General features: G+C 43.9%; 4 protein-coding genes across 11 annotated transcripts; 3 read left to right on the forward strand and 1 right to left on the reverse strand.

Moving 5' to 3' along the window:
- The first annotated feature begins 3,094 nt into the window (after positions 1 to 3,094).
- On the forward strand, positions 3,095 to 10,931 carry si:dkey-17m8.1 (C-Jun-amino-terminal kinase-interacting protein 4). 2 transcript variants are annotated; one of them, XM_037273178.1, is made up of 28 exons: positions 3,095 to 3,238; positions 3,964 to 4,205; positions 4,282 to 4,476; positions 4,553 to 4,673; positions 5,155 to 5,225; positions 5,343 to 5,407; positions 5,571 to 5,637; positions 5,707 to 5,867; positions 5,953 to 6,185; positions 6,385 to 6,442; positions 6,522 to 6,674; positions 6,749 to 6,791; positions 7,299 to 7,426; positions 7,513 to 7,566; positions 7,700 to 7,825; positions 7,902 to 8,034; positions 8,096 to 8,182; positions 8,245 to 8,292; positions 8,360 to 8,501; positions 8,646 to 8,688; positions 8,839 to 8,919; positions 8,992 to 9,059; positions 9,126 to 9,274; positions 9,366 to 9,537; positions 9,623 to 9,736; positions 9,812 to 9,910; positions 10,044 to 10,130; positions 10,205 to 10,931. In XM_037273178.1, exons 2-28 carry the CDS (start codon positions 4,077 to 4,079, stop codon positions 10,321 to 10,323), a joined length of 2,946 nt encoding a protein of 981 aa, XP_037129073.1. In that variant the 5' UTR covers positions 3,095 to 3,238; positions 3,964 to 4,076; the 3' UTR covers positions 10,324 to 10,931. The 2 variants fall into 2 exon arrangements, with proteins under 2 accessions (XP_037129073.1, XP_037129072.1); XM_037273177.1 differs by having other exon boundaries at positions 5,343 to 5,402; positions 5,566 to 5,637.
- tmem238a (transmembrane protein 238a) lies at positions 10,902 to 12,002 on the reverse strand. Of its 2 annotated transcripts, XM_037273459.1 has the most exons (3): positions 11,856 to 12,000; positions 11,742 to 11,791; positions 10,902 to 11,405 (listed from the first exon to the last, which is right to left on the reverse strand). In XM_037273459.1, exon 3 carries the CDS (start codon positions 11,401 to 11,403, stop codon positions 11,074 to 11,076), a length of 330 nt encoding a protein of 109 aa, XP_037129354.1. In that variant the 5' UTR covers positions 11,404 to 11,405; positions 11,742 to 11,791; positions 11,856 to 12,000; the 3' UTR covers positions 10,902 to 11,073. The 2 variants fall into 2 exon arrangements, with proteins under 2 accessions (XP_037129354.1, XP_037129355.1); XM_037273460.1 differs by lacking the exon at positions 11,742 to 11,791 and having other exon boundaries at positions 10,905 to 11,405; positions 11,856 to 12,002.
- A 257-nt stretch (positions 12,003 to 12,259) lies between these two features.
- Positions 12,260 to 15,326, forward strand: LOC119135597 (coiled-coil domain-containing protein 106-like). Its single transcript, XM_037273347.1, has 8 exons — positions 12,260 to 12,380; positions 13,003 to 13,081; positions 13,173 to 13,274; positions 13,380 to 13,580; positions 13,721 to 13,777; positions 13,879 to 14,151; positions 14,218 to 14,385; positions 14,510 to 15,326. The coding sequence occupies exons 2-8, from the start codon at positions 13,012 to 13,014 to the stop codon at positions 14,824 to 14,826; spliced, it is 1,188 nt and encodes a 395-aa protein (XP_037129242.1). The 5' UTR covers positions 12,260 to 12,380; positions 13,003 to 13,011; the 3' UTR covers positions 14,827 to 15,326.
- Positions 15,327 to 15,679: 353 nt separating this feature from the next.
- On the forward strand, positions 15,680 to 21,943 carry u2af2a (U2 small nuclear RNA auxiliary factor 2a). 6 transcript variants are annotated; one of them, XM_037273292.1, is made up of 12 exons: positions 15,680 to 16,254; positions 17,274 to 17,415; positions 18,134 to 18,169; positions 18,387 to 18,493; positions 18,564 to 18,715; positions 18,808 to 18,924; positions 18,999 to 19,155; positions 19,245 to 19,342; positions 20,030 to 20,152; positions 20,242 to 20,328; positions 20,425 to 20,673; positions 20,760 to 21,943. In XM_037273292.1, exons 1-12 carry the CDS (start codon positions 16,206 to 16,208, stop codon positions 20,892 to 20,894), a joined length of 1,452 nt encoding a protein of 483 aa, XP_037129187.1. In that variant the 5' UTR covers positions 15,680 to 16,205; the 3' UTR covers positions 20,895 to 21,943. The 6 variants fall into 6 exon arrangements, with proteins under 6 accessions (XP_037129187.1, XP_037129189.1, XP_037129188.1 ...); XM_037273294.1 differs by having other exon boundaries at positions 19,263 to 19,342; XM_037273293.1 differs by having other exon boundaries at positions 18,999 to 19,137.
- The last annotated feature ends 84 nt before the right edge of the window (positions 21,944 to 22,027 follow it).

The raw sequence follows: 22,027 nt of genomic DNA on the forward strand, positions 1-22,027 counted from the left end.
ATGTCAATTTGATGTCAATTAAATGTTCTCATTAATCAAGGCCTTTGTTAAACATTTTAACAACGATAAATTCCATGTACTTGCTGGTTTGCTTGCAGGATTGAATTGGTGCCAGAAATATGCTCTGTGAGTCAATCTATTGGATTATCCAAGTTCTGTCCTGCCCTACCCGATCCAGCGCTTAGCCTATTAGCATCATCGCCACCACCCCAAGACTGTCATGGCCAATAGAATTAGCCCATCGCTAAGAGGAATAACAAAACACCCTGACGTTTTACCTCTGACCCAGACTGGACAAAGTTAAATTTGGTCTTGTAAATAATGTCGTACATTTGCACTGCTTTGGTATGTGGGGCTAATTATCTAATTCTGGCAGGTGACAGGTAACTAAGAAAGGTTTAATACAATTGTTGATTACTGAAGAAACCTTTCATGTAATTAAAATGGCATCTTGAAGGTAGTGTGATTTGAACCAGCAAACCATTTTCGAGCATTAGTGCGACCAGCGTGTTGACACAATCATGCACATTTTAGCAAGACTATGCTATCATACAACTGCATTTTGTTTAGGATTAGTACAGAGATTAATTAAATTCTTAACCATGTGTTGTCGCATCACAAAACATTCGTATTTCTTCAATTTGTCTGAAAAAACATGATTACCCAGTATTCAACGTTTACGTTTATTTTGCCCCTCTTTGTCAATTTGTGTTCAACACTGTTGGTAGCACTAGCCGCTAGCTGAAGCTAACAACAGTTTTCTTAATTTTGTAGCATTTCTTTTGGATCAACTGCAACCAGTACCGTATCTGGATGTTAAGATTTAAATTAAACTACATTATCTATGAAACAGATTTCAAATTCAGATATCAAATGTTATTTGACAAATACTGATTCTGAACACCTCCAGATGATGTAGCCTATATGGCACTGATGTCTGCCATTATTGATGCTTTTAAAGATTGGAACCTTGTCAGAATGTTGGCGGTATCCAACCAAGGCTGTTCATTTGAGGCCAAAGCTAACCAAGAGCGCATGTTTGCAGAAAAATGACGTAAGAAACGGACAAATAGTTAAGGGAGCCGAAACAATGCCTTGGTGGGACACCGCTCCAGAGTTGTGACGGAGCTCAGTGTAGAGGAAGGGAGTTGCTCCAAGATAAATATCACTTAATGGCTCATAATGACGCTTAATGACAGACGACCGTTTCCTCGTGGACGCGAGGAAAGACGGGAACAAACAAAAAAACATCATGCTGACAACAATCTCGGCAAGAATGGCCACCATCTTGTGAGGCCTCCGCTTGTGACGCATTTGATAAGGTGACGGCGTCGAGGCCCCCCGAGCTCAGTTCTGCACACATCGTCCTGGGAGAGAGCCGCAGTCACTTTCAGGCCTATCTAGGAATATTTATTCGGGGACATTTTGCCCGCTAAGGTAAGACGGACTTTGCTGCTCTTGTTTCTTGGAATCGGTTCAGCAGACGGCATAAGAATGATGTTAATGTAGATTGAATGAAAATGAGGACACTGTTTTATAGATGGTCAATTAATGGAATTTTTTTAACAAGAACTGTTAATATATTAATAGGCTGTTTAATCTGCACCTGGCTGATTAGATTACATTATGAAAATGTAAAAGTCTCTTTCTGGCTTGCTTTAAGATGCTTACGTAAGTTACTTTTTATACAGTACACTGTTTATATTTATTTTTCGCATAAATTAATTGTCTTAAAAAGCAATCATTTAAGTTACAACAAATTTAAAATATAAAATTGTGACATTTATGGCAACAATGTCAAACAATGTCACACCAAAACAAGTAAGTTGGTTGCTCCAAAATAATTTGCTGAGCTGTATTTATTCTAAGTTGTGGGACAGTTAACCCCTATAAACTCTTATTTCTTCAGTGTGAAATGCAGGAAAGACAATATTGACAACAACAAATCTATTTTGTTGAAGTGCCCAATTTAAAATTCTAACTTCATACAACTTTTTTTTTAATACAGTACAAGAAGACATCACCATTGTGGTCCTCGCCATGGAAACCCTGGATGCTTCCACTCTATCAGCTTCAGCTGTCACATATGACCCTAAATCCGAGGCTGTGACATTGCCGGGAGGCGTGGTCTCCGTGGCGGGCATCACTGTGGTAACTGGTGGCGTGGAGCTGTCCTGCAGCTCCTGCATGCTGGCCTTTGGCTTTTGGGGCACGCTCATCGCCTTCAGCTGCATCGGCGTGGGCGCGTGGGACCAGCTGAACCACTTGAGTGAGGGGACCTCTCACCTACTGGCGCTTGGACTGGTGATCCTGGCCCTCAGTTTTGCCGTGGTTGGCAGCGTTGTGGTGTTCTACATCCTGACTAAGAAAAGGAGGGTGGGGAGGCGGAGCATGAGGCAGGAAGGAAAAGAGGTGCTTGTGGAGGAGAATGTAGTTAAACGGGTAACAGTGTAATTGACACTTGGAAGAGATTTGGATTGGATTTGTTTAATTAAAAGCAAACCTGTTTCGCTGACTCGCCTCCAGATATTCAAACGTGCAAATCCTTTTGCATGTCAACTCTTCTTTCTGTCTTGATAACTGCAGTCATGGTAGGCAGTTGCAGGCCTTCACCTGCTTTTAGAGAAACTCAACTGTATTTAGAGAGCACTTCACAACAAACACTAAGATGCTATTATAAATATTCATTTATTCATTTATTCATTTATTCATTCATTTATTCATTTATTCATTTATTCATTTATTCATTTATTCATTCATTTATTCATTTATTTATTCATTCATTTATTTATTTATTTATTTATTTATTTATTTATTTGTAAAAAGCGTGACGCCTGCATCAGCTAAAAAGTTCAAACTGAGTTTAAACTAGTTGAGTGCTCATTTCTTCAGGTATGTGAAGTATTTAGCGGGCGGTGAATACGACCCAAATCACATGACACACAACGTGATCACGTGTTACCTTTCAAGTTTCAGGAACTTTTTTCTCTCCCACGAAAAACACAGGCCTTGCAAGCCCCGCCTTATGTTCCTCCCTATTGGTTACAAAATAAATACTGTAACCTGATTGGCAAAAGGTTAAAACGAGACACGCGTCAAACTAAACCCCGCCCCCTTTCTCTAAACTGTGTACGGTGCAATTGACACTTACCCACTACCACCAACTAAAGACTGAGCAAAAGTGTACTGTTTTGTAGGGAGGAAGTGAAATAAAACACCCGGGAGTTGAACGTTCAAGGTGAGTTTGTCGAACAACAACGCGACGGCCCGGCTTTACCTTCTCAGGTGTCTCCTGTCACTCAAGTTATTAATTTATAAAGCGTGTTTTTCAAAAGTGGCACCTTTAGCTTTTGGTAGCTAGCCTCCTCCAAGGTACATTCTCCTTAAATGCTGACGTTTCTAAATACTGTGCCAGCGTCTTTATTTTATCGTCTACACATGAGCAGGAGAAACTGTTAAACACGCACAACTCAAGTTGATTGTAATATTTGACAGAACACGAGTTTCTCGTAAGCTTAAATGCTGACTAGGCTCAGATAAGATGCTGTCAGTCACCTGCAAGTTTATCTAAATCTCTGGAATTTCTTGCCGCACTCATGAAATAATGCCGTTGTTCAGATATTATAGTTTTGCATGGTGATAACAGGCTCTATACGCAAATTTAAAACCAACAGCTAGTTATTTACTTGATCTTTTTCAAGCCATTACAATTTTAAAAGTTATCCGCTTCGGGCACTGTCCTTTCTTTTTGTTTGGTGTGAAACACCAAGTTAGTCATGCATTGTGAACCGCAACCGAGGTTTCAGCATCAATAATGTCTCGTAAAAAGAAAAGGGCATGTCCAATCATGAATGATATCCTGTGTGTCGACTTAGGTGTTAGCTCCAATAGACTCCAACGCTTATCTGCACTGAATAAACCTGCCGAAATGATTCTCGTTGTCCCGTTTTTCCTTTGTTACAGTCCCCGAGGATGCCGCCCTTGTCGAGCGCAAGCGGAACATGACGTTGCGGAGGATGGGTAGCGCTGGAGTTCGCGCAACTTGTTGCGCGGTGTCGTAAAATCTCTCACAGTTGATGCCGAGGCGGCGCGACGCTACCGAGCCGATGGAGTACAGCGAGAGAGTGCTGTGCGGGACAGGGGAACTGGAGCTGGATCCCAACATTGTCAGCGAGGAGGCCGGAAAGCTGTATTCCGAACTACAGGTGACCGTCCCTGTCGTTTTCTTTTTTTACTTCCCCGTGTGCTGAGTTCAAACTGTGGCTCGGCTCTATCACGCAGACGGTTATCGAGACCCATGGCGAGGGTGTGGTGGAGTCCCTGGTACCGATATTTGTGTGGGTACTGGAGGGGCTGGCCAGCTGCAAAGCCCAGCTGAGAGAACGGGAGGACGAGGCCGAGCGGGAGAGGGCAGAGCGACAGGACCTACTGGAGCGCTACCAGGCCGAGAAGGCTCAGAGGAAAGAAAGTCAAGAGGTGCGCCTGACGTCGGCTCGCGTGATTTTTCATGGCTGAGCTTTGATATTGATATTGTGGTCCTGCTTCCTCTCAGAGGTATTTGGAGCTGGATGACCAAATAGAGCAGGAAAGGCGAGCCATGCGAGGGAGAGAAAAGGAGCGGGAAAGTCGAGAGAGACGCCTCGAAAAGAAAGCCAGGGAGCAAGCGGACCAGTGTGAGTGTTTTCATACAGTGGTGCTTTCATTTCGGATTTGATTTCAATTTCATTTTTTGACACCTAAATTTGCTTCATTTGTATTTTTCGACTCTTCTAGATCACAGGTGTCAAACCTGAGGCCCAGGGGCCAGTTACGGCTCACCACATCATTTTATGTGGCCCACTAAGACAAATTGCGCATGGACTACGTGTCAATACTGAAATTACAAATTGTAATTAATAATTACAATGAATTAATTGTAATTAATAATAATTAAAATTACACATTGCTAGCCATTTTTATTACTATTCATCTTTTTATTTTTTTCTTACTAGTTTTTACTAATCTGTGATTTCAAAACTTATTATTCATCAATTTGTTGTGTAGCCTATACTGTATATAATATAAGGTGTTGACAGGAAACTATGACCATTATGCGGCCTGCGACACAAATCAGTTTGACACCCCTGCCTTAAGCCATATTTGTTGTTGTCACAGTGGTTGCCTTGGAGGAGCAGAAGTCGGCCCTGGGGAGAGACCTCAGCACGCTCAGGCTCACACACAATAAAGTCAGATATCTTCCAAATTGTTGTTAAAATCCATCGTCCATTTTAAATTGATTATTTGCATTTTCTTTTTCTTGTTTGTTGTCTCACCCTTCACGTTTTGGCCGTTCTCTCGTTTAGTTGGCTCACTCATATCGGGAACTGCTGGAAAAGAGGAAAGAGTCTGAAAGAGATTCACCCCACAGGTTGTTGTGCTAAATGAATTTTATTTCTATGTTTAGAAACAGCATGTGTTGAGATACATTTGTAATCATGACACTGTTCAATTTCAAGGTAATGCGTGTGTCACGGAATTTCGCAAGAAGCGGGAATACACAAGCTAATATTTTTATTTCTTGACTTATTCAGGAATCACACACATCCCAAAAATGCTGAATTCCCGTCCAACCAAATCTTATCAGACTCCAACACTCGGGTGAATTGACTCGACATTTGTACTTTTTTCATTTTTGGCGGTCAACTAATGTTTGTGTTCTGCTCACAGAGCCCACACTCCAACTCTGGTACTTTGTGTTTGGAAGACACAGAAGCCAAAGAAGAGAAGATGGTTGATATCATTAAGTCCGCCTCGGATCAGTTTGTTAATGACATCATAACCTCCACTCCTGAGCTGAGACACTTTCACAGCTCCTTGGGCGATGCGAGGTAGTTCACCTGAACGCTCGTGATACTATTTGCTAGCTGCAGTATGGATAAACCGCATCGGCTTCCGTCCGTTCCACGTTGTCAGGTCTTCGTCAAGAGCCACCACGGAGACCAGCTTGGAGGATGAGCTCAAGGAGGGCAGGGTGGAAGAAGAAACACAAGGAGAGAACGCAGAGAACTCCAGGGAGGAGGAAGAGGAAGATCTGGACGAAGACAGCGTGGAGTGGGAACTTCGCAACACAGACTCTGTTTTTTCGGAGCTGTCGGAGCTAAGTCAGGATTTGGTTGAGAGTGTTGACCAAGGGGCCAGCATCAGAGGTAAGAACCAAAACTCATACCCTTAAATTTTACAAACCTGTTTTTTTTCTCCTTTCAATTAATGGCCTTAGAATGATTTAAAATCTCATGTGGCTCATGTGAGGTGCAGGTTAACTCGGGGTCACCATCCTCTACTTTTGTGTCTGTGACTTTGAATGTGCGTGGCTTGAAGCATCCGATTCGACTCTTTCTCATCTAGAAAGTGCTGACCAGTTTGAGGAGATTCTTTCCCAGTATGAAGAATTGAAACACACCCAGTGAGTCCCGTGTCAGATTTAATCGGAACCTCTTGTTCACAGGACTGTGAGTTTTATTTTCCTTTTGCCTTGCTTTCAGCGAGATGGTGGACACGGCCCGTAAGGCTCTGATCTCGCGGGTGGTTGAGCTGACGGACGACCGCTCCGCTCTCAAACTGGAAAGGGCATCTCTGCAGGAAACGGTGGTGCGAGTCGAAGGCCGCTTGAAGGAGAAAGAGGAGGAAATTAAAAGGTCAGTGTCGACTTGATTTGGTGGTTTCAAGTCCTATTTTATGTTGTACCCGTGTTGATTTATTTTTTTCTTAGACTTCACGAAAAACTGGAGAAATTTCAGTCGTTGGATCCTGATGTAAGTACTGATTGTTTCTTTCCAATTTACTGCTGACTGAAAAATTACTATGACGCCCCTCTCATGTGAGCGCCTTGTCCACCAGGAAGGGTATAATAAAGACATAATATGTGTAAATGTGATAATAAAACACAGAAGACTGTCACAAATGAACTGCAATATTAGCAGTGCTTTGTAGAGGATAAAGAATATGTACTTGCGAATTTTTGTCTTATGATTCCCGGATATGTATGGCTAGTTTTGTTAGCTTGTTTATTGCGTTTTGCATTGTGTGTTAGCATTAAGCTAGCGGTTGTTGGTATGGTTTCATTAAATACAATTACGGCTGATTGACTGCTTGTATCCCAAAAAAACTCTTCAGTTGTTTCATTTCAAAGTCTTTTGACTCAACTTGATTCGCGTATGTATGAAGGCGGAATTTTCTCTCATTAGAATCAATGCTGTGGCTTGCCATTATTTGTATATCCTGCCCGCTCGCTGTTTAACAGTGTCAATCTTTCCATCCAGGCCTCATCGGCCGCATCCATGCGGCACTTCTCTCGCTCGGAAATGGCTCGTGTGGTCATGGAAAAGAACCAGTACAAACAGCGACTGTTTGAACTGCAGGAGGCAATGAGGCAAAGCCAGACACTCAGGTACAGTGTTTCCTACTGTTCGCTTATGGCTGACTTTGCAATTTTGACACCACATGAATCTGCGTTTCCTTTTTCCTCCCGTGTAGGGCAACAAAAGAAGAAAGGCTCTCAGAGGAGAGAAGGTCAAGTGTTTGGGCAAAGTAAGTTTTGGTTGGGGCCGTTTGGGACAAAATGGACGCCTACTAACTACCCATAAATTGATCAATGATCAATCTAAATCTAAATTTGTCAAGTGATCTGTGTTTATCGTTACCCGTCACCTTTCTTTTGAAGGTTCAATCGCTTTTTTGGCCTGAGCAAACAGCCCCTGATTCTACCTCGTGCAACCTTCTCGTCAGTCACTCAGCCTCTTCTGCCGCCGCCTCAACAGCGACAGCAAGTCGCTCAAAGTCAGGCCGAGTAAGCGACCTTTTGCAGCCACGTCTTGTTTCTTATTTTTTTATTAATCTTGGCTCTCATTTGACTTTCTATTCAGATTATCCGCCGCTGCGGTGCCATCACCTCGCGCCAGGAGACGGGAACTTTACAGAGAAATTCGCTCGCACATTTGGGGAACGCTGGGCAAACGGCAGCTGCATGGCTGGAGTGTGCCTCTGGCTAACACTCAGGTAATGCAAAGGTCGCCCTGACATGTTCTTTGGTTGGTGTCCGCAATCCTTTTGGCTGTAGGAATCTCAGGAACCGGTCCAGGAGCCCAAAGACATGCCGGTCCTGACGCAACTCCGACTCCTGGACCAAAGAGATTGCACTGCAAAGGTGAGGCACGTTCATGCAGATCTCTTGAGCAAAGCATTTTCAAACCTGCTGCTTTTTTTCAGCTGAACTGCGCGGTTGCCGTCCCACCTGAGATCTCAGGAGAGGCGACGGTAAGTTCTTCGCGCTTGTCCCTTCCGCCAGTCGGCCTTAAGTAACATCTGTTCCAAACGTGGCCAGTGTTCCGTGTGGGTAGTTTCTGGGCCCGCCTCCAACAGTGGCATCACAGTGATTGACCCTGCCCGATCCAACGCTGTCCTGGATCAGTTCAGCCTCCCCCCCACAGCTCCCGCCCTCTGCATCTGTGCCGTGCCCCCCGTCGGTCAGTGCCCGCACCCCTCGCAAACATTCCCCAAACTTTGTTTAGTCTCGTCCCACCCTCGCCTGCGGTTTCACTGGAAACTGATTAGCGCCGCTTGGCTGGATTTTTTCCCCCTCTCACGCGTTCCTGTTTTTGTTATGTCAGGGGACTCTCCAGGAACTGTGTGGATTGGAACGCAGGAAGGAAGGTAAATGTATGCTGAACAAGCAGCTCTCTGTTTCAGCGCTCGCTTTTTGTACAATGTCATAACCAATTATTTTACTGTCCAAAAATTGTCCAAATGAGGATGCTACCAAAACTGGTTGAAGACATCAAATGTGATATTTTCTTTCTCCAGTATAGTGATACATCCGGCCTCTGTAGACAGGGGGCGCTGTCTGCACTCAGTTTCCCTCTCTGAAAGCGTTCATTCACTCAAGTGAGTGCACATTTTTAAATTAATCTTATCTTGACATGGGAATGAGTTCTTCTCAACACTCTACGTTGACAGATACTCCCAAGGTCAAGTCATAGCTGGCTTAGGTGACGGAACTTTGGCTTTCTTTTCCAGTAGTTCAGGTAACAGCAGACTGAATATGTTTCCGCCACACTTGATGTATTCGAGTGATGTTCTGTGATTTGAAGGTGGTTGGAACCTGCAGTCACATTCATCGATGCCACTGGGGTCCAACCCCGTGCAGCCCATTCGCTGCTGCCTTGCCAAAGGGGGGCGCTTGTGGGTTGGATATTGGAATAGAGTCCACATGGTCGACATGAACAAGAGGAAGGTGGAGGTAATCCAGCCGAGAGAGAGAGAGACATAGAATCTCTTTCATGCCGGTCTGATGATGAATCTTTTTTTTTTTTTTTTTTTTGCCTCGTCAGCATGTTTTCCCCGTCTCGGAGCGCAGCGAGCAGCAGGTTCGCTTCCTGTGTGCCGGAGGAAACGGCGTTTGGACCTCTTGCAGACTAGACTCTGTCCTCAGGCTCTTTGAGTGGTCGACCGGGCAGCCGCTGCAGGAAGTGGATTTTGCTGCTTTGGTTACCAAATCATTGGGTCGGCACATCATCGATTTGAAATGCGCTATATTTATGAATGAAGTCTTGTTGACTATTAATTGGCTCTCAATGTGTGTGTGCAGGCCCAGCTTTCCTCAACCTCTCGCCTCTTCAGATATCCTCTCTGGCTGTCATCTCCGGCCGCCTGTGGGTCGGCACGGCGGGCGGCGCAATCTTCACCGTCCCTTTGTCCATAAGTAAGCGTTATACACCTCTTTGTACTTTGGAAGACAGACTTTGTTCTTTTAAATTGGTGAGTTTGTTTTCCACAGCGTCCAAAGGCGTTTCCATCCCATACTCCTCTGTTGCGGCGGCCCAGCTGTGTTACCACGGACACCGACAAGCTGTCCGCTTCATCATTGGCGCATCAGGTCAGAATTAGCTTAGAATTGCTGCGGAGTTCTTGTGCAGTCTTGTTGCAAAAACATAAAAAACTTATTAAATCTATTTAGCAAATGATGTATGGAATTATGATCTGAATTAAGTCCCCACATTTTTGGTCAGGTTGCTTGATGTCGAGCACCGGCAACAACATGGCAAGCGCTCAGCTTATCCTCAGCGGAGGCGAGGGCTACATCAACTTCCGGATCGGTGAGTCAAAGGCCTGTCAGTTTTTGGACTTTTTTTTTTTTCCCCTTCACTGATTTATTTTCTCACGCCTGCAGGAGACGACGAGAGCGACGGCTCAGTGGAGTTGTCCCAAGCGACGCCACAACGATCTGAACGGAGTCACATGATCATTTGGCAGAATTGCAGCACGCCAGTGCCCAACTCTGCCCTCTGACATGTCCTGGAAGTCACAGATTTTGTCAAATCTTTTCCACTACGTTAATCCCCAAAAATTGCCACGTGGTGCCTTTGCCGCTGCCGTCTTTTTATGCAAATGTGTCTCTGTTCTGTTCTTTGTTCTTCTGCCTGTTACCACCTGAGAGTAATGCTTTCAATTTCGCTCAGATAATCTCAAATGCACACATATGCTAGTTTGTTGCATTCTAAGTTTGTGTTCCAAACGTTTTGCTTATGAATGAGACATTGTGATGGTAAGATTTTTTTCCATCATCTTGTGTGTACTGTATATATTTTCTTGTTTACTACAAATGAGCCAGAGCATCATGCGTCCTTTTTCTTTTAATTTGGGGCTTAAAGTTCATTGTTCATGAGGTATACTCTACTTACATATACCTCCACATTTAAAATTGACCTCTATGAAATATAAGATCCTATGTATTTATTGCTGTAATCATGTTTTTCTTTGAATCATTTGATTGTTTTACTGTTTTAATATCTTCTCCAAAGCTACGGGGTGTCATTTTATGCAGTATTTAAATGCAATTGTGCACATGGAACAAATGAATTGTAATCTTGTACATTAAAAAAGTGATTTATTTCATAGCTTTTGGTTTGTTTAACTCAAATGAGGGCAACACTGAGTATTCTACAACATGAGTAAGTCACGTATATTGAAACAGAATGCAACGCCTTGCTTTACAATTGCTGTTGTTTGTCCTTGTACACAGCGGCAGTGCGCGAGTGTCTATGTGGGACTGCTGCGAGTCCTGGGGAGCCGTATCCTCCTGCTCAGGGATCGGGCCAGGCGGTCCACAGCGCTGCCCATGGCGCCCCCCAGCTCCTTCCTGGAGGTCAGACCCTCGATGTTGCCACTGTACCACAAGACCCAGCCCGCCAAGGACAGCAGCACCAACAGGGCTCCCGAGTAGACCAGAAAATCCCCAAAGTCTCTTCCCTGGATCTCCAGCGGCGCAAAGACACCCAGCAGCAAGGAGGTCACACCTAGCAGGTCCATCAGCACTGCAAACACCAGGGCCAGCTTGCAGTGGGACAGACCGTCGTATTTTGGGGCCATTGCTAAACACACATTGATCATTCATTATTTGAGGGAAATTGAATTGCAACAAGACAAAAAAATCACGCAACCAACATACAAACAAAAAGCACTGCTAATGGACAAGAATACAGTCATGTTAAATGTTACATTTATTCAGTATTTGCCTATGTTTTCTGTGTGTGTGCTGCTCTTGTATTTGGACGTTTTGGATCGTCTTATAATTGCAGTGCGAAAGAAACTGCAAGTAAAAAGTGCAGCCAACTAAAATTCTAAAACTTACAATTTGAAACTGAGCAGCAGGCGGAACAATGGGTGCAAACATAGACTTGGTGTCAAAACGGTCAAAAGTGCCACACCTGTCCCGTGAGCTTCAGGTGAGAATAACCTCCAGATCACGAGCACGTTTCTAAAGAAACCAAGAAATACTTGTGGAAAAACGAACGCACAAATGATCATCTTAAAACTCTTACCTTAAAGGTATACAGATTTGTATGTTGACGAGTAGTATTAACAAATAGTTTTTGACACTCCCCGGCAGGAAAAACTCCAGTAAACATCGAAACCTGACACCTCGTCACTTGCTCTACCTGTCCTGAGTTTTTGTTTTTTAACTCACTAGCGCCAACGCAGGTGAATTTGAAAAACAATCATTTTTGCACCCACTAACTGCAACTAGTGAGGCAAAACGGCGCAGTCCTGTTCTTTGACTCGTTGAGATCAACGCAGGCAAAAACTTACTTTAATGACATCCTTTCCCAAGTAAACATAGTTTTATTGCATTTTATGCATGTCGTGGCAATTTTAAATAGATTCTTTCAAAAGCCGCGCCACATTCGCTTGGTACGCGATTGTAACCGGAAATAACGTCATCACGCATACATATTGTTATTGTTAGCTTGTTAGCTAGCAGAGGGTTTCGCGAGATGGCGACATGACAGAGTAATAACGACGTCTTATTACATGTCTATCATAAGGTTATTACCAGCCTTTATCCGGTACGTACCGTACCCATATTGACACTTTTGCAACCGAAATGATGGAATTTATTGTCCGAAAGACAGAATGAAACACCCGGAATTGAAGAAAAACGATTTTTGCGTACGATATTATTTTCTCGTTGCTAGCCTTTATGACAGGCTAGTAATGAGCTCGTTAGCAAAAGGCCTACTAGTAAATAACAGAACGTGTCGTAATTATATATTGTTCCATCTGTTATTTAATGGAAGAATAAATGGAATGACAGAAATATCATATTGCGTAAACATAATTTGCAGAGATGTTAATGGGACACCAATTAGGTACACCTCCCTAATGGCATCTAATACAAAGCATCAGAACGCTCTTTAAAAAATAATGTTTTTTTTTGTTTTGTTTTTTAACCAGGCCTGTTTATTACTGTAATTGTTGTTTGCAGTGGTTTACAACTGTGCAATTTAACACTTGTTGCTAATGATTTGACCTGCTCATGTGGATAAATAAATATAATACTCGAAACAGTCCCAATTATAATAGTGTGAAACTACAACACTCCAAGATACAAATTACAGTTGTTACACATTTTTCAAAAGGAATCCTTAATCGCTTGTTCTCTAATTGAATATTATTCCACTTTTCTAGATATTGGCAATGGAGAACGGAAACAGGTCTGATGCTGCATCCACGTCCAAGAATCACTCAGGCTCTCTACACTTACAGAGTAAGATAATCATGTTGAGAATACTATACAATGCATGCGCTTTTGAAATAAAATTATCATTATTCAATACTGTTCTTTTCCCCCTGTTAAGTTCTAAAAAATGAAGACAGTTATGAAGTAGCCATGCCACTGGAGGAAAGCAACTTTGAGCAACAAGGGGGATTTTTCAACCAAAGTGACCAACATTTTGAAGGTGAATGTTTACTTTCGATTTGGATTCCTTCCTTCTTTTAAAATTCTCTCAAGGACGATTAACTTCCCTAAAGCACAGTTATGTTCAATGTTCAATTCTTTGTAGAATCGGTGCCATCTGCTGGGCCGTCGAACGTCAACAGCTCCTTCATGGTGATTACCAACCTGCGGACACAACTGCAGATTTCTGTCGAGAAAAACTCCTGGCTTCAGAAAAGAATTGAGGACCTGGAAGAGGAGCGGGATTTTCTGCGCTGCCAGCTGGACTGTTTCATTTCATCCACAAAGAGCCAGCGGCAAGATCAGGGTCAGTACATTGACGCCACGAAGAGCATTCTGGTGACAGACTAGCAAATAGTAGTGCTCTCTGATTTTTTTTCATGATAATGAATACAATTAAAAAAACATTTCCTCCTCATAATGATAAACCCAAATTGTGTTTTGCAGGTTATGAGTCCAGACGCTTCACTTGGAAGGGAAGAAGAGAGGATGAACATCCCGCTGGTTAGTGCAAGAAGTTTTCTATGGAACGCCATCATTATCAAGGATATTGCAATAAATGTTCATATGAAATTTTGCTCTTCACTGGCATCTTCTTCTCATAGAGCAACAGAAGAGGGACTTGGCGCATTTGCCGTCTCGCCAATTTATCCAACGGAGGCCTGCCGCTGCTCCACCTGCGGCTTCCTGTAAAAACCACATCTCCAATCCAATCAGCAATCAGATGGCCTCCGTGAATGCTCGGTTCAGTTCGACGCAATCCGCAGCCCTCTTGCAAGGCCTCGGCGCTGGCGGTGTGTCGGCCAGTGGTAGCGGCGCCAACCGTGCTGTAGGGCTGCTGATGAATGACTTGAGCGGGCATCGAAACCTGGGTGCAGGTAATGCGAATCGGACAAGCTAAATTACTAGCTGTGGTCTCTTTGGCATTTTCGTTCGTTCATCAGATTCGCTTTCACTCTTGGGAGAATCGGATGAATACTTGGAGCACGATGACTTCCTAGAAGAGGAGGAAATGATATCAGGAGAAGATGCCATGCAAAATCCCATCAGCAGCAACAAACAACAATTCAAGAGGAGGCGGATATTCCGAGGCCTTCGAGAAAGGCAAAGGGGTAAGGAAAGATGAGAGCGCTTCGTATAGTTTAGAAATTAAATGTGTTATTATTATTATTATACCATCATTGTCCATATACTTTTGACTGGTGTAACTAACGCTCTTTATGTTCCATACTTCAGTAAAAGACCCTGCCGGAGTGCTTTTCCGGTACAAGAAGATCCTCCTCACATACCAACGTCTAAAAAACATGTCCAAGGCGTTTCAAATCCACGGTGTGGACCGCAACACAGTGGCCTCCACCACACCCATCGCCGAGCTGCTACTGGTGGCTCCCGAGAAAGTGGCGGTGGTCGGAGAGTTTGATCCGTCCAAAGAGAAGCTGTTGGATTACGCTCGCCGCTGCTATGCAACGTTGGACGACGAGACACAGAGCAGGGTGCAAGCCCTGAAGAAGAACAACCTGCTGCTGCCTATTTCCTACAGGTTCAGACACTGACACGAGAACCTGGTCCACGGCAAGAGGGCTAGACGGAAGGAAGTCCGCAGGCACAGAGAAGGATTTTATTCTCTTAGAACGCTGAAAACAAAATATTGGATGCTTTCGCCTCTGATATAGATTTCTTATCTATATGTGTAATACAATGTGTCATCTTATGTGGAAATCCTGTTCTGTGAGTTCCATGGTATCCACGTGATGCAAAAATAATCACTTTGCTGTATTATTGTAATGTTTGGATACCATCCACAAAAATATGTTAACCCTTTTTTGAATATGCACTTACATTTTTGTACAGCCACTTTGTAATTGTCGGCAATGAGTAGCTATTATTCATTATTACTGTGTTTTGTGTCTACTTTTTTGTCAAACATCTTAGTTGTTTCTACCTTACTTTGTGTTTTGCGTCTTTGAATCGTGTAACTTTGCATTACAATTTTGTACATATACAATCTTTACATGAAAGTTAAATACAATTGAACTGTATTTGGATAGTAATTCTTTTCAATGCCATAGTGTACCGTACACCTATTCCCATTACTAACAGGGGCTGCGGGGTAAAGTGTATTCGCTCTTGTTTGCTTATTTGTTTTTATTATATCTATTTTAATAACTACATTATTTCAATGAAAACAGTAACATTCTGTCAGGCATCACATTTGGCATACTCAGGCTATCAATCAGGATGCCCATAGGGGTGACGTTCAAATGAACCGAATTCACACCAAATAAATAACATTTGCCATAAATATAAAAACATAGAAAACAGTTACTTTCTTAGTCATTTAGTTCAAATTTAAAATAAAATTTCAAACAAACAAAAAAAAAGAGCTGACGGCCATTTTCCGGAAAGCCGTTCATGAGCTTCCGGTGTTGAGGAGGACCAGGGAGACGGAGGGAGAAAGAAAAGCGGGCATACAGCCTTCTTCGTGTACTCTTCGCCTACCGCTGACCCTTACAAGAAGTGGGCGTTAGTAATTGGAAGCCGGACGACTGCTCTTTCGGGGCGGCCAATTCATCATCCAAGTTTGTGTTTGCCGTGCAGTTTGATAGTCCCCATTCATTCCGTTGTCTGTGTTAGCACGCTAAGCTAAGCTATCTTAGTGTCTGCTCCGCCGGGCCTATTTTTTTTTTCTTCCTGCTGGACTTTGCAACTAGCTCGCATTGCTAACCCACGTTTCCCCCCCACCGATGACTCCCCCATCGATTTACAAATAAAGTCAACTCCTCTCTTTTCTTGCTAATCGGTATATAGCCAATTTATAGTGGATTACTAGTCGTAGCTAATTCCTCGTGCAAGATTTTTAGGGGGGAGGGTTTCGAGGTGCACTTTTTTGAGCGAATAACGCAGACTCGCAAAGACGCCGAAGCTTGCAGAGATGTCGGACTTCGACGAATTTGAACGGCAACTGTCTGAAAACAAGCAAGGTAAGCGTCGCACACGATTAAAGGCGCCTCATGAAAATGTGTGCCGACGCCGTTGAGTTCTCTTGCCGCCATCACGCTAGGCTACTCGGGCCCGGTCTATTTACTGGAACGCTAAGGGCATCACAGTCTGAGTCGTTAGCTCCATGCTCAAAATGGGACCGCTTGCTACTGTGGTGATGGATCCACTTTTGTGAGCATTATATATTTTTTTATTTAGTGAATTTGAATGAATCATATTAACATTGAATGTGCTCCGTATTTTCTACTGGCCCTGTAGTCGCTGAGTCGAGTACTTCAGTATATGTACATTTTGTTTTGTTTAAAGTACTTTTTCGACTAACTACTTTCTAATTAAAAGAACGTAAACCAAAATGCTAACAAATACAATTCCAAGTGCAAGTTTAATAGTAAAAACTACGTTAGTGCTCTTGATTTCCACGAGCTGTCAGATGTCACGTCGGAATGAACAAATGCCACTTAACCATATTCGTCAATGTGAAGACGTCGATTATGTAATTTTTTTCTCACGATATTGATCCAAGTTTAAAAAAAACATGCATATAAGTGATCTTCTAAGTGACCACCTCTACAACATTTCTAGGAAATGTCATTGTCCCATCGCTCCTGGCCAGCAGGCACCTCGTGTTGGCAACCATTGGTGGTATATAATCGACAATAATAGTACAATAATTGTTTTGATAACCAGGCACAACAAAAATATATCAAGCATTATCTTAGGCTTTTTTGCTATCATGGCACGTCCTCGTAGCTTTGCCAACAAGGCCATCGACTTTCTCTGAAATGTTTGCGTTATCCTTGATAATGATCCTTGGTTGCTTGTTGCTGTGGTTCCTGTTTTCTTTTTGTGCCACTTCCCAAAATCTTACAAACTCAAGAGTGGTTGACTTAACCTTGCTGTATTTACGTTGTCATCTGAAAAGTTTTTTTTTTTTTTTTAAACTTTAATGCACATCCATCACATTTATGTGCATAAATCCTCCGTCTTTTCTGTGGTCCAGCTGAGCGGGACAAGGAGAACCGGCATCATCGCCGCTCCGGCTCCCGTAGCCGCAGCCGAGACAGGAAGAGGAGAAGCAGAGACGGGGACAGGCGTAGCCGGGATCGCCGTGCCGACAGTAAGGATCGCAGACACAGACGCAGGTGAGCACCACTTCTCTTCATCCACAACCGGACTGGCAAGCTGGGAACATCTGTTGGAGCCGATGATCGCCAGGCACACTGTGTTTGCTATAATTTGACATTTTTCTCCTATTGATTTTTTTTTTTTTTTAAATTACATTCATTCTTCTTCTGGGGAATAAGCAATTTTACACATGACAGGACAATTGCATTTCTGTGGCATTAAGCCCTCTCTGAGTTTATGCGTGTCCACTGAAATTTGGGGATCTTTGCGTCTTCATAAATGAGGCCTATTTTTAGCACCGGCAAATTCACATCTGCACATTCCTTCCACCCATCTCAGGAGCTTTATTTGGACCGTCTTTGTGACTCAATCTACAGGGAATAAATTACACCGAAGCTAAAACGATAGTTTTAGATGTTCAAATGTTAACCACGGCTGCAGCAAACCAATTTTTCCCAATAGTCAGATTAGGTTCAACCTGATTTCTGCATAATAATCTGAACGATAACGTAACACTGAAAAATAAAATACAAGTGAGCCATTATCCTTCTGCGCATCAGAGATTTTCACACGCACCAAAGTATGCAGGCACTTTTGATTTAGTGACAGGAAGAATGTTCCCAATCAAAAGTGCGCCAAGAAATCCTGCCAGTCGAGTCGGGCGTGAGTCCATAGAATTTTAAAAGTGTAAATGTTAGAGAATCATTTTGTGAAAACCCTCCAATGTCATTTCAGCTCGCCACAGAGCTACCCACAGGACAAAACTGTAAGGTAATACAGCAAATTGAACACAAAGCTGCTTTGTTGTGCCACTATCTCATGTCCTGCCTTGGGAACTACAAACAGACTTGTGTGCAAATCGCCTTTTTTTTTTTTTCCCCCCCCTGTTTTGTTTGACATGAACACCTCCAGATTGTGATGCGTCCTTCTTGATTTGACCATTTTCACCTCGTACCCTAACTCCAAACGTCTCGTGTGTTTCCCACAGCCGTTCTCCGCACCGCGAAAAGAAGAAGATCAAGGTGAAGAAGTACTGGGACGTCCCACCACCCGGCTTTGAAAACATCAGCCCCATGCAGTACAAAGCCATGCAAGGTAGCACCGTCGCAAATGACTACTTGACCTAGCAAAACATCCAGCGGACTGAATGGATTTTTGTCCACAGCCGCTGGTCAAATTCCGGCCACGGCCCTTTTGCCCACCATGACTCCGGACGGCCTTGCCGTCACTCCCACTCCCGTGCCCGTTGTGGGAAGCCAGATGACCCGACAGGCTCGCAGGCTCTACGTGGGGAACATCCCCTTTGGGATCACTGAGGTGCCACACTCGTTTAAACCTGTGCGCGCCGTTTGACATCATTCCGCATTTGTAAATTCTTTTTTTCTCCCCCCTTTTCTGTTTGTTCCCAGGAGTCAATGATGGACTTCTTTAACGCTCAGATGCGTTTGGGTGGCCTTACTCAGGCCCCCGGAAACCCTGTGCTTGCTGTGCAGATTAACCAAGATAAGAATTTTGCCTTCCTTGAGGTGGGTTTTTGCGCCGATGAGCTTGCATGTGTCTTTAAAAGCAAACATGGAATAACGTACATTTTCTTGTCCAGTTCCGCTCAGTGGATGAGACAACACAGGCGATGGCTTTTGATGGGATCATCTTTCAAGGCCAAAGCCTTAAAATTCGCCGTCCACACGATTACCAGCCGCTGCCGGGCATGAGCGAGAACCCCAGTGTCTATGTGCCTGGTACACAGACAATTAATGGTTTTTACTATTACTACTCCTGTTGGCATCATTCATTCTCCATTTGAGTAAATATGTATGGGAGCTTGCACTGTTTGCTTTCCTCAAAGGTCTTGTTGTCAACACAGGAGTGGTGTCCACAGTGGTGCCTGACTCGGCCCACAAGCTCTTCATCGGCGGGCTGCCCAACTACCTGAATGATGACCAGGTTAGTGGTTGGACTGTAAACCGGCTGACCTCTGTGGAAATCTGTGGCTGCATTTATTGGAGATCCAGCTTGAGGTCTCAGTATTTCATGCTCTTTGTCCTCATGAAAAGACAATTGGGGATGAATGTGAAATACTCAATGGCCATACCTGGCTTTAAAAGCATTAAGTCACAAATTGGATTTTGCACAAAATAAGGCCTTAAGTGCCAGTCCAAAAGCAACAAATATTAAAACACCACTGGTAGGCTGCCGGTTAGCAGTTTAACACCAAGCCACTGTAGGTTGTTATAGCTCTCAAGGGGGGTCTGCACGGGCACTCTCGGAACCCCTTGAGAGCCAAGAGCCGAGTGTATGTCCGGCTTGTCACTTGGAGTGACTCCAAGTCACTCACACTATTGTGGAGAACGGGGATGAGTTGTAACTTACAATGAACAAAATGAGCAGGAATGCCCAAGTTGCTTCATGTTCCAATTAATTTGTTCTCAATTAGAAAAGTTTAAATTTACTGTCGTTTACTTTTTTAATAACATGAAGCGCTAAGGCAACACAAATCTGGCTCAATGTTTCATGTGCCTCAGTGAGATAGAGGCTTTAAAAAGCATTAAAGGAGATCTGCCGGGACCTCCAGAAATCCTGTAGACTCTCACTCGTGGTTGCTTCTGTGAAATGTACATTTGTGCTCTTCAGGTAAAGGAGCTGTTGACGTCCTTTGGCCCTCTGAAGGCCTTCAACCTTGTGAAGGACAGCGCAACAGGTCTGTCCAAAGGATATGCCTTCTGTGAATACGTCGATGTCAACCTCAATGACCAGGTAATCAAAAAGCGCAGCACGAGCCAACAAGATGACGGACAGCACGCATCGTGGCGACGGAGCCGTTTCAAGGCTTCCCTTCATTGCAGGCCATTGCCGGGCTTAACGGCATGCAGCTGGGAGACAAGAAGCTCCTGGTGCAGCGAGCCAGTGTGGGATCCAAGAATGCCACTTTGGTATGTGCCAGTGTAAATATATCCATTAAAGTTAAAAAAACAAAAAAAATGTGTCGCGGTTCATAACCGTTTTTTCTGTGTGTGCGTCTTTTACAGACCAGCATAAACCAGACCCCCGTCACGCTGCAGGTGCCGGGTCTGAACAGTACCGTGACCCAAATGGGCGGCCTGCCCACCGAGGTGCTGTGCCTGATGAACATGGTGGCGCCCGAGGATCTGGTGGACGATGAAGAGTACGAGGAGATTGTGGAAGATGTCCGAGACGAGTGCAGCAAGTACGGTCAAGTTAAGAGCATCGAGATCCCGCGGCCCGTTGACGGCCTGGAAGTGCCCGGCACCGGCAAGGTGAGACCTGCACCTCAGAACAAAGACAAAACAATTAGATTGTCAAATGAGACTTGCATTCAAATGTTTTTGTTGTGTGCCTGCAGATCTTTGTGGAATTCATGTCGGTGTTCGACTCCCAGAAAGCCATGCAGGGCCTGACTGGAAGGAAATTTGCCAACAGAGTAGTGGTGACCAAGTACTGCGACCCTGATGCGTATCACCGCCGAGACTTCTGGTAGAGGAGGCAAGACGGGGGAAAAATAATGTGGGGAGGTAGTTTGGCTGGGGAGGTTTGAGCTCCCACTGACCAGATAAGCCAATTGAGTGAACTTTTTTTTCCCTTTTTTTTTTTTTGTCAGTGGAGATCACGCGTGATGTGAGATCTCAGAGGAAGTCAATTAGGCTTATTCTGGTTGTGGGAGGTTGGGGTGGGGGGAGGGGGTTCTAAAACTTTTTGAGAAAATGTGTGTTATGATAGGTCCAGGGTGGGGTCAACTGTTTTTATACTTTGTGAGCCGGAGATGTCATTTTTTTCCGAGAGGGGAGGGGGGCGTAACATGTTTGTATTTAAAATGGAAGGAACTTGTCAAAGGTGCACCGAGGGCAAATCCAAAAAGACGGCTGTACCGAAATGAAAAGGGTGAGGGCATTTCTGTTGGGCCGCCTTGTACTTATTATTATTCACTAGCTGTAACGTCCAATTGAGTTTCGCCGCCATTAGAAAGACTAGAAAAGACGCCATTGTTTTTGTTTTGTTTTTTCCTTCTTCTCTTTTCCGTCAGACTACTGCCCCGCGCCCCCCTCAGGACGATTGCTCGAGAATGTGTCGTGTGAATGTCAATGTTGCTGTTCCCAAACTATGTGTAGCTTTTGCTGGCTCCGGCTTGTAACATCACATTGTACTACTCAGCCTGTAGAATAACACCGACTACAGTAAAGGATGTTTTCCATCCAACCTTTTCTATCCATCCTCTTCTTTCAACAGCTTTTGTTCAGGCAACACTCAAAACGTATTTATAGGGGATTTTGCTTACCAAAAGCCTTAACAGAATGATTCCGTGACAATTGGACGAGGAAACAAATCTGGCCGGCCCTTTACTTAGTCCGATCCATTTCCAAAGTCGTTAATCTCCTGTACTTTGCCTCGCATTGCCAATTCTTGTCCCCTGTTAACATCAAAATCTGAACTGTAACTTGTGCTTGGACCCGGTGATGAAATTATTTTTTTGTTTCATTTGTGTGCATCGTCTCACCTCTTTGACAAGACCAAATAAACACATGAATTATACCTACACGTCGTCCTGTGCTGGAAACGCTAACTGACACAACTCCGGTACAAGAATTAATTACTTTTAGGCCCATTTTCTAGAAT

This window comes from Syngnathus acus, chromosome 16 (assembly GCF_901709675.1).
Source record: "Syngnathus acus chromosome 16, fSynAcu1.2, whole genome shotgun sequence".
Lineage (NCBI taxonomy): Eukaryota > Metazoa > Chordata > Actinopteri > Syngnathiformes > Syngnathidae > Syngnathus > Syngnathus acus.